Source organism: Lynx canadensis, chromosome D4 (assembly GCF_007474595.2).
Source record: "Lynx canadensis isolate LIC74 chromosome D4, mLynCan4.pri.v2, whole genome shotgun sequence".
NCBI classification, from domain to species: Eukaryota; Metazoa; Chordata; class Mammalia; order Carnivora; family Felidae; genus Lynx; species Lynx canadensis.
Window position 1 is genome coordinate 57444950 of NC_044315.2, and position 11025 is coordinate 57455974.

The 11025-nt window shown below is 51.2% G+C and overlaps 1 protein-coding gene across 1 annotated transcript; it reads left to right on the top strand.

Moving 5' to 3' along the window:
- The first annotated feature begins 5534 nt into the window (after positions 1–5534).
- On the top strand, positions 5535–5963 carry HRCT1 (histidine rich carboxyl terminus 1). The gene has a single exon (XM_030294180.1). The coding sequence runs from the start codon at positions 5634–5636 to the stop codon at positions 5961–5963; it is 330 nt and encodes a 109-aa protein (XP_030150040.1). The 5' UTR covers positions 5535–5633.
- Positions 5964–11025: the final 5062 nt, after the last annotated feature.

Consider the following 11025-nt stretch of genomic DNA (forward strand, 5'->3'; position numbering starts at 1 on the left):
CAAAGTCGGACACTTAACTGAGCCACCCAGGCGCCCCTCCTTTTCCTTTTTTAAAATAGACTATTTTTTTTAGAGCAGTTTTAGGTGCACAGCAAAACTGAGTGGAATGTACAGAAATCTCCCACATACTTCCCGTCTCCACATATGCACAGACTTCACCACTGTCAACATTTGGCACCATGGTGGTACATTTGTTATAATCAATGAACCTGCATCCATATATCAGAGTCACCCGAAGTACATAGTCTACATTAGGGTTAACTCTTGGTGTTGTACATCGTAAGGGCTTGCCTGATGTATAATGACATGTACCCACCAGGATAGTGCCTGCGAAATAGTTTCACTGCCCTAAACACTGGCAATGGCACTGTTGCCTCTGTGCTCCGCCTATTCATTCCTCTCTCCTCTCTAGCCGCTGGCAGCCACTGATTCTTTTGTCTCCATAGTTTGGCCTTTTCCAGAATATCATATAGTTGAAATCATACAGTATGTAGCCTTTTCAGATTGTCTTCTTTCTCTTACCAAAATGCATTTAAGATTTCCTCCGTGTCTTTTAATGGCTTGATAGCTTATTTCTTCTTAGTGCTGAATAATAGTCCACTGTTTCAATGTACCTTAGTTTATTTATTCATTCACCTACTGAAGGACATCTTGGTTGCTTCTAAGTTTTGGCAATTAAGAATAAAGTTGCTGGGGTGCCTGGGTGGCTCAGTCAGCCAAGCGTCCAACTTCGGATCAGATCATGATCTTATAGTTTGTGGGTTTGAGTCCTGTGTCGGGCTCTGAGCTGTCCCAGAGCCTGCAGCCGCCTTCAGATTCTGTGTCTCCATCTCTCTCTCTGCCCCTCCACCTGCTTGTGCTCTCTCTCGAAAATAAATAAACACAAAAAAAGAATAAAGCTGCTATAAACATCTGTATGCAGGTTTTGTGTGAACATAAGTTTAAATTACTTTGTGTTAATACCAAGAGGTGTGATTGCTGGATCCTATGATAGCATGTGTTTAGTTTTGTAAAAAACTGCCAGACTATTTACATAATGACTGTAACATTTGAGTTCCTTTATATATATTTTTTACATCACATTTTTAATGTCAAAATTTCACCTGGGTGTACCTAGATGGCTTGCTCTGGCTTCTTCAAATAGTCTGCCTAGTACTCAGGGTGACTTTTCATCTAAAGATGGAATTCTTCAGCTCAGGGAATTTTTTTTTTTAAGTTTATTTATCTTGAGAGGGGATGGAGGGAGGGACAGAGAGAGAGGGAGAGAGAGAGAATCCCAAGAAGGCTCTGCACTGTCAGCACAGAGTTCGACGCAGGGCTCATACTCATGAACTGTGAGAACATGACCTGAGCCAAAATCAAGAGTTGGATGCTTAACCAACTGAGCCACCCAGGTGCCCTTCTTTATTTCTTTAATGATCATTTCTCCATGGGCTCTGTTCTCTACTTCTAGAATGTCTGCTATATAAGCTTATTTGATTTCCTGGGCATTTCTTCCCTCTCTTTCTCTCTTTATTCCTTTTTTTTCCCCGAGACTTATGAGGATGGTTCTCAAAGCAATCTTTCCTGATTTGATTTTTAATCTGAGAGTAAATTTCCTGCTTTGAGTATTTTCCCAAGTTTATGTATGGATTGACTTTTGAATATTATTTAGAATATACATTTTGGGATTTTACTATTTCTCCGTTTTTTAGATTCTAGTAACCTTGGTAATAAGGTACAATACTTGATATCTTTTTTTATATATCTAGCAATTTTTCTCTATTTGCTCACTTTATTCATTTATTTTTAAAGTTTATTTATTTTGAGAGAGAGAGTGTGCATACATGTGAGTGGGGCAGGGGCAGAGAGAGAGGAAGAGAGAGAATCCCAAGCAGGCTCTGCATTATTAGTGAGACATAGGGCTTGATCCCCACAAACTGTGAGATCATGACCTGAGCCAAAATCAAGAGTCGGATGCTTGACTGACTGAGCCACCCAGGTGACCCTATTTGCTTGCTTTAAAGAGGGACCTAGACTGATGTTTGTTTGGTATTGTAATTGAAATAGTTCTATAAAAATTCTGTAGCTTATTTTCAAGCATGTTGGTGTAAGGCAAATGGAGAAAGAAGGAAAAAGAGCCTGGTTGTTTATGATTTAGTTTTTTAGATTGGGGTTGGGGGTGGTCTACTTGGCCATGATTAGGGCAGGGAGAGCTCCTGAGAAGAGGAGAGAGGTTTGCTGCTGTTCTTGGCAACTTCTTTTCAATATTTACTAAGGCCACCCACGGTTAGGCAGAGGAGCATCTCCCTTCTCTAACTGGCATGAGCAAGCCAAGTTAGGAACGTGCTGGCCAATATCCCTGCTTTTTGTGCAGAACAAAAGATGAGCTGAGTCTTGGCCTTTCTTCTGAGAGCAGCCACCCGTGCAATACCTAAAGTCACTCAACTTGTTTTTTGCCAGTGCCCACCTCACCTTCATTCCTAGTCTTGGCTGTCTATCATAGGTCTTAGGGGAGGCTCTGCTGGGGCATACCCTTCATTACCTCCCAGAGACTCCCTTCCTTAGTCAGTGCCTCCATCAATCTGGTTTCATTTGTACTATATCTTGTGGAAATTCCTTAAAATTTCCAGACCAGAATCTGGAACAGAGAGGAGTTAAGTAAATGGATTCAAATTATGATCTATAAACAAAGATCAGAATACAAAACTGATTTTTTACAGTTTCACCACTAGGTGGTGCTACCAAGCGCTGAAAACAATGGTTGCTCTCTTGGGACAGCCAACAACCACTTGTATCTAGTACACACAGGAGTTTGTGAGCTTGTATGGAACTTGTATGCACTCATGCATATGTGCATGAATATGTGCCTGAGTATGTGTACACACACGATTCTCGGTGCATGAGTTTACCTACAGAGCAATTTACAAGGGTGCACAGATATGTGAGTGAATGCATAAATCTGTGCACTCTGGAAAGAATGGGCATGAAGCTAAATGATAAGAACTCCAAAAGGCTGATCTTTCAGCTGCATAGTCTGAAACTCCAGTCCCTCAGCTAGGAAGGTAGCTTGTGCGGGGTGCAGAAGACCAAACCCCATGAGAGAAATACAACCACAGTGCTACACAAGAGCTTTTCTGACACAGTCACACGTTCCTCTAAAGTCATCAGCCCTGCAAACCCTTGTGTTCAGTTGGGACTCCAAGAAGGTCTCAGTCACTTCTGCAGTCCCAGAGGACTGTGGTCTCTATACCTTCCCCCGAGGGCTCAAAGCATCTAATCAAACACCCACTCTGGGATCCTATCTTCTGTCCAGATGGGAAGTGACCCTGCACTTAAGAAAACAAATGTCACGTGTGTGTGTGAGAGAGTGAGGGAGGGAGGGAGGAAGAGAGAGAAAGAGAGACAGAGATAGAGAGGTGGGGAGTTCAGATTCATTCACATCTGTACAGCCCTTTCCCGGTTATCTCTGTAGAAGATCACCAGCTGATCTCAGACTCTCACTCTGGATGCCCCCCTCACTTTAGGAATAGTGCTGTCTTGATTACCTGCTGTACAGAATAGCCCACAAAGCTGGGAAAACTTAAGCAAGTCCCTTCCCTTCTCTGGCCTCAATTTCTCTAACTCTCAGTGAGGGCTGGGTCTGGGTGATTCCAAGAGTGCTTTGTGCTGACTGAAGCTCTGCATGTCTGCAGTTTGCAGGGTCCTGCCCCATCCGTGGCTGGTGTGGAGTGGGAATCTCCTTCGAGAAGGAGAAAGTTCTGTTGTCTTCCTCCTCCTCCTTCCAGCAGACTTCCTTCCTTAATAGGCCCCGAGGGAAGGCAGCTGGGCCCCCAGGGCCCTGGAAGCCATGGGAAGGAGCTTTCACTCCAGCATCATTAAAAGTTGAATTGGTTTTCACTCTGAGGGCAAAAGCCCCAGGACTCATTAGACCTGCTGCCCCCTGAGCCCAATTTGGTTGAAGGGAATGTTTGACGTTTTCATCCAGAGAGGGTTTTCACTAAGGGTTTGAGGCCTCCCTGAGAGAGCTCATCTCATTGAGGTCTGAGAGGAAAAGTCCCCGGAGGTCACCTTTTGCCTTGGAACTTTTCCAGAGGAGGAACCAGGCTGGGTCAGGGGACGGGCTTGCGTGAGGTCACACAGAGGCTGGCTGCTGAAAACACTCCTCCAGGTGGTAGAGAGATGAGCACACAGCAGGGAAGGATAGAAACTGTGGGGGCGCTCACTGTGGAGGGTCCCTGGACATCTGTGGTCTCATAGAGTGAGACAGAGAGCCGCATGTGAAAAGGAGCTTTGAGGACAGCTTGACAAACCCACAGCAGAAAGGGCTCCCCAGGGAGATAGCGGGTGCCCAGCCCTGAGGCACGTGAGCCAAATGGACAGTACTTGTTTAGGATGAACAGAGGGGATTTGGGACCAGGAGGGGTAGGGGAGTCTGCGGCTGTTCAGGTCTGGCCTGCTCTGTAAATTCTCCACCAGTAAGGAATGGTATGTCACTTCTGCTGCTCAGAAGGTATGGGACGGAGCCAGAAGCCTGCCATTTATGGCCAGTCAAGACTGTTGAATGGGGAACCAGGAGGCTGGGATGGCGCCTGGCCTCTCTGAGCTCAGTAGCCCCCTCCCTGCCTCCTGCAGCACGGGTAACTCCCAGACTGGGCACCGAGGACCTAGAGACGGCGTCTGGCTGTCTCAATGATGAATCTGCCCGCAGTGCCTCATTGAGCTCTGGAAGTACAGGACAATTCATTGCACAGGGCCCGCCCCTGTCCTGGAGGACTCCGGCAGAAGGACAGACAGCCAGAGGCGCTCAAATCCTGAGGTCTCCCCAGCCCAAACTCCACTGCAATATTGATGGCAAACATGTGTCAGGGACTGGTTTAAGTGCTTTATAATCTTAACTGCTCAAATCCTTAGAAAACCATATGTATGGGGGAAGGTACTCTTTTTTTCTTTTTTTTCTTTTTTAATTTGAGAGAGAGAGATAGAGAGTGCAAGAGAACATAAGCAGGAGAGAGGGGCAGAGGGAGAGAGAATCTCAAGCAGACTCCACACTCAGCACAGAGCCTGACTCGGGGCTCAATCCCATGACCCTGGGATCATGACCTGGGCCAAAGGCAAGAGCCTCAACCGACTGAGCCGCTCAGGTGCCCCAGAAAGTTACTCTTATTAGCCATTTTACAGATGAGGAAACGGAGGCACAAAGAGGTCAAGTAACTTGTGTATAGTCATAGAACTAGTGCGTTGTGTTGTTCCAGAACCTATGTTCTTACTTGCTATGCTGTCCTGTCTAAAAGAGGAGGGAGCGGAGGCCAGGGAGGGGAAGGGGCTGGTTTGGTCGTTTGGCCAGGTGACAGGGATGAGGGGGCCGGGACCTCTTGTCTTCAGCCTCAGGGTTCTTCCTTCCACAGCCCCTCCTGACAGTTCCTCTGTCCCCACCCAGCCTCCCCATGGACCTCCCCAGAGTTAACAGTCGCCTGGCCTCTTACTTGGCGGGCAGCTCCAGCCCAAAGAGGCTGCACCCACATTCCCTGGCTGCTCTCCAGCCCGCAGGAGCTGAGGCAACAAAGTCCAGTGAGTGTGAGGGCTGAGCAGAGGACGCCGAAGGGGAGGCAGCAGCAGGGAGCTGCCGAGAGGAAGGACTGTCCAGCTTCCAGATGCTAGGCTTCCTGGGAAGCACGACCCTCGTGGGCTTGATCACAGGCATTGCCGTGGCTCTTCTGCTGTTGGTGCTGCTGCTGGCCACCTGCCTGTACCATGGACAGCGGGACCATGACATGGAGAGGAACCGCCCGGCCGCGAGGAGAAACCGAGTCCGGTGGGCCCAGCCTTGGCTCCTCCCGGGCCGGGGCCACCCGGGACATGCTCACTGTTTCCGTCATCCTGGCCACGTGTCTCACACGCACCACGTGGGCCTCCACCACCATCGCCTCCACCGACACCTCTACCACCAAGCCCACCACCAAGCCCACCGAGGCCACCACTGACGCCTGTGAATGGCAGCCACTGCCTGCCCTCCCGTGGACCCCCATGCTCCTGTGCAGAAGGGCGCCTCTCTGTGGTAAACACTGAGCACTGTGCCCTGGGTCCTTCTTGGCTTCTTTTGCATACCCCCCCCCCCCCCCCCAGGGTACTATAAGGAGAGAAGCGAGGAGCACAGGGGTGGCCCTGCGCACACTGGAAGGTAACAAGGTGAGAGCAGAGATGGTCCTTTGGGGATGGACCCTGCCTGTGACTGTAACTCCCAGGGGACACCAGTGCATGTGGATGCACAGAAGATGTACCGTGCTCTCTGAAGTGCTGTCCTCTGATTTACTCAGGCCCTGGCCAGGGGCGTAGCTGGGAGGGGACAGCAATGCCTTGTGTTTGGAGAAGACAGTATGAGGCTGCAAGGTCAATTCACTGGTGCCTTAATACAAGAAAATAAAAACTACGAGGAAGCTTTTGTGAAGAGGCTCTTGATCGTACAGCTCGAGTGGGAGAGAAGGATCGAGCCGCCAGGCATGTGTCTGCAATGCCCTGGGAACATCCTTCTCTGATGAGAAGTGAGTGCCTGGCACTGGCAGCTTATGCCTGCTGCTTGAGGGCTGGCCGTGCCCTGGGGGAAACTGGGCAGGCCCTGTGGTGCTCCAAGGGCAGTAGGAGAGAAAAGCTTGGGGCCTAAGCTCTGAGGGAGGACGTGGGGTTTGCACGCAGCCCTGCCTAGAGAGGGCTCTCTGTGTACCAGGGGGGCTTTGGGCTTCTGTGGGACAGTCCAGGGGCTCAGAGAAGAGGGGTGAGGCCACCCAGGCTGGTCACCAAGGGCTCTTTCTCCAGTGTTCTTTCCAGTGCATCTCCGGGGCAGACTGAACCCTGGGACCTGCAGAAGCCCCAGTCTGTGAGCTGTGTTGAATTCAGTGTTTCCTTGATAACTTGATCAGGGTTTCTTTTTTTTTTTTTTTTTTAATTTTTTTTTTCAACGTTTATTTATTTTTGGGACAGAGAGAGACAGAGCATGAACGGGGGAGGGGCAGAGAGAGAGAGGGAGACACAGAATCGGAAACAGGCTCCAGGCTCCGAGCCATCAGCCCAGAGCCCGACGCGGGGCTCGAACTCCCGGACCGCGAGATCGTGACCTGGCTGAAGTCGGATGCTTAACCGACTGCGCCACCCAGGCGCCCCTGATCAGGGTTTCTTATCCAAGCCTTGAGGCTCCAGCTCCCAGACCCACTGGTGCCTGTGTATAGCAGAGGGGCTGGGAGGTTCTTTAAACTGGAGGAGGTGGTGCTGGGTGGCCTTGGGAGAGTGCTTGTCTCCCCAGGATCTCAGTTTCCTCTTCCGTAAAATGGATCGATAGCAGAGACCTCTTCTTGCCAAAGCCTGGAGGCATGTTCTAAATACCCCATGAATAGCTGGCACAATTCCACAGGGAGGAAGGAAATCTTGTCCTGAGGCCTTCAGCCTGGGCTTGGGTGGGAAGCAGAGAGAGGAGAGCCTTAGGGGCCAGGAGAGGTGGTGGGGAGGGTCTCGAGAACGGGCCAGAAAGTCAGGGGCCTGGTGACTCATTGGAACAGAACATCCTGTTTCTTTTCTAGTTCCTGGTGGATTCTCTGTGAGGGTTGGAGGTGTAAGGGGGAGAGGGAGGCAAATCCACACTTACAGCCGTGCTAGGTTTCTGGGCTGGGAAAGTAGGTCACGGGTCACCACGTACTGCTGATTTTATCTCTGCAGCGTCCTTCAAATCTGCCTCCCCTCCAGCATTCCCGAGTCTGTCCTAGCTTGTCCTCCCCACCCCCCCCAATCTGGACTCCTGCCCATGTCCAGCCCTGCCCCTTTTTGAAGCATCTCTGCACTGTGGCCTGCAGGATCTGCGGAAACTCCTTATAGCCCTAGGGGTGAAGTCCCTGCCTCCTGGTTGGTTATTAAAGGCCCCTGATCTGGTCCCTGTCCCTTGCTCCTTTTGTCCTATCCACACTGCTCTGGTCATTGGCCCCAGAAAACACCTCGTACTTTCCCCTCTCTGTGTCTTTGCCCAAGAAGAATTTGTTGCTCCCTCCTATGGGTTTCCAATTTGTTATTCATATTTATTTTTATATTTCTGGTGGAACACTGAATACATCTGTCTCTTCCCCCAGAGATTTATGGCAGGATTCAAGGCCCCTGCCCTCATGCATCTAAGAAACTTTCAGGGCTCCCTGCCCCCAGTGCAGAACCAGCCCACACAACAGATGCTCAGGAAAAATTCTCAGAACGTCATGCTCTCTGGAAAAGTAAATATGATCAGAATAACCGCTGCCAGAAGTTTGGGGCTTGAGGGACACCAAGTATGGTAGGACCCTGAGGGGATTAGGCCGCTGAGCTCCTGGGGCCCTTGCTGAGGGGGCTTGTGCTCCCCCTCCATCCCCAGTGTTGGGGGCCTGAAAAGTGGGAAACATTTAACAGATGGACGTGGGTGGGCCTGCTGGCTTGGACGTCCCCTCTCCCTCCCTCATCTCTTTATGTAGCCCTGTGTCAGTCTCGGATGGCCTGCCTTTCCTAAATGTGGCCTGGAGTCTCTGGGAGAGCTCTATTCTCTCTGCTTTAGGATGTCTGCCATCATCTTTGCCCTTCTAATGTAAGGGAAAGTAAGGGATGTGTCTTTTTCTGATCAGTTGATGATGGTGGCTGTGGGCGACACATATGTATCTAAATGGTAGTTATCTTGGGAAGTCCCACGGTGTCTGGGGTCCATGGTCAGGGGCTGTATATCACAGGATTACAATAGTCACAAGAAGAGGAGAAGATACCCAGAAAAAAGCCCTTAGCACAAACGTCTCTGAGCAGTAGTAAACATGTATGGCTGTCTTGATCTTTCCAACTCGCCTGAGAATGCCGCTGCCGCTTAAATCACGGGACAGGGCTGTTGGGGGATAGTTGAAGGCAAGGACCTTGAACTGAGTGGGCATTGTGGTGAAAGTATCTGCACCCTGTCCATCTTCATCAAGGATGGCTCCTTGTGCCCTGGGCTTGAGATGCCGTGTTGGTCATTCCATGTTGCAGACTGCGGGTGTGACATCATATGCAACCCTGAGGAGCCTTCGTAGCAGACTGGACCTGTCCTCACAATATCCCTGGGGCCCTCTCATTGTGCCACACAGCCTGTGTTCAACTACTGAATGTCTGTTGTCAGAATGGATCAGAAGGCCTAGTTTACTGGCGAATCAGAGAAGGGGCCCCAATCTCAGAAACAGATAAGGAAACCCATCCAAGGCAGAAGACAAGAGGGCTGAGCGATTGTCCTTTGTTCCAGTTTTAAAATGCTGAAAGACACACATCTACAACGGGTGGCCTCCAACTACATGCGTCCACAAAGACCAGGCAAATGAGAATTCAAAGAAACAAATAATTCAGTTTGAAACCGGATTCCTCTGGTGCCCTCTGTCTCCTGAACTGGCGAGTTGATTTTGGTGATTCAGTTTGAAACCATGCGCCCCAGACTGGCACATCATGTTTCCTTTCTGCTCTGGCTGCCCTACTTAACACAAATAATCCGAGGTGTCCAGGTTTGCCATGGGCCCGGCTTGCCCAATGCCGTTCATGCAGAGGAAGAGCCCGGAGCTCATCCTGGAAAAGGGAAGAGTGAGAATATGACAGGCCTCATTTAGTCCAAATAGTTGCTCTCTCATCCTGCACTTAGCAACTTCCTAAAACTGGTACTAAAGAAAATTCACTGGGGCCTTGGAGAACTCTCAAGAAACCCTGTGCCTGGTACCTGGAAGCATTGTTCCTCACTGCTCTGTTTCTCAGAGTTTGGGTCAAGTGGGACCGGCAATCCAGCCTCCTTTCTGGAAGTGGGGTCGTCTCAGGCGGTTAGCTGTGGAAGAGCCGGGACCGGGTGGCGGTCAGGAGGCAGCCCTTCTGGCAGACTTCCTGGGTGGCCTGGCCCGGCTGGCCCCTCACCCGGATGGGCTAAGTGGAGAGCCTGCCTTGCCGGGCTGCAATGGTGTGGGTGTGTGGGGGGGTGGGGTAAGTGCAGTCACGGAGGGGGCAGGCAGCTGTGCAGGTCCTGGGCCCACACTCACAATTGGAGGAAGGAATCCAGGAAGTTCTCAGAGCTGCTCAGACATCTCGGAGCCTTGTCCCAAGCAGGACCAAGGCTGCAGCGCCCAGGGATGAGTGTGCCGTGGCCTGGCCCCTGGGGTGGCCCCCAGGTCAGGAGGCCATGGCACCACTGCCGGCTCTGTCGCTTGGAGAAGCCCTGGGTAAGTTTTCACAGCATCCGAGTGTGAGCAGGCAGCAAGGAGGGCTGGGGAGCGGGGAGGCCATGCAGGAGACGGCTTCTCCTGGAACAGGAACCACAGGGTGAAGGAGCCCCATAGTGAATCACTGAAGGGGTTTGGATCCTGCCCTATCTAGATAGCGCTCTCCCACCCCATGCAGAAAAGGATGCCAAGTGAAAGGGACCACAGCCCCCTGCCAAAGGCCCCATGGCCCTTGTGGTGACCTGGCAGTGCCTCCGCCCCGACCTGGCACAGAGCCTTTCTCCCCACCTGCGTTCCTGCCCCTGCTCAGGTCCAGGAGCTCAGGAGGCATCGGATAGGCTGATTCAAGGACTGGCCCAAGGTTCCTCTAGGGGCGGAGCCCAGGCTCATCCGGGGTCCCCAGGAGGCGGAGTATCTTGTCTTTTGTCTGAGAAGACAAAGTCTTGAAATCTGTAGGCGTCACCAGGGGGCAGGGTTGGCAATGTTCCCTCTGAGCAAAGGCTTCTGTTCCTTCTTTCCAGCCCCTCCAAGTCCAGGAAGTCTTGTGCTCACATCTTTCAGGACAGCTCTTCTTCCAGAAGTCGCCAGCGGAGTTGACCACAGTTCTTGGAATCCAGACCAGAGGCTTAGAAAACAATAACAGAGACCCACCGAGGTCTGAGTAGCACCATGCGGGGTGCCCCATGGCCCAGAAGGGCCGTGACCCAGGGCCTCAGACCAGCCTCCGCTTAGGAGACCACAAGGAGAGCGGCTGGAAGGGCAGAGTGCCTGCCACCACCAAGGGCACCCTGTTTTGAATGGGGAGCTAGGGCTCAGCCGGTCATCTGCC

What these genes read in the sequence shown, in the direction of transcription:
- HRCT1 (XM_030294180.1), top strand. Translation starts at nt 5,634, where the DNA reads ATGCTAGGCTTCCTGGGAAGCACGACCCTCGTGGGCTTGATCACAGGC.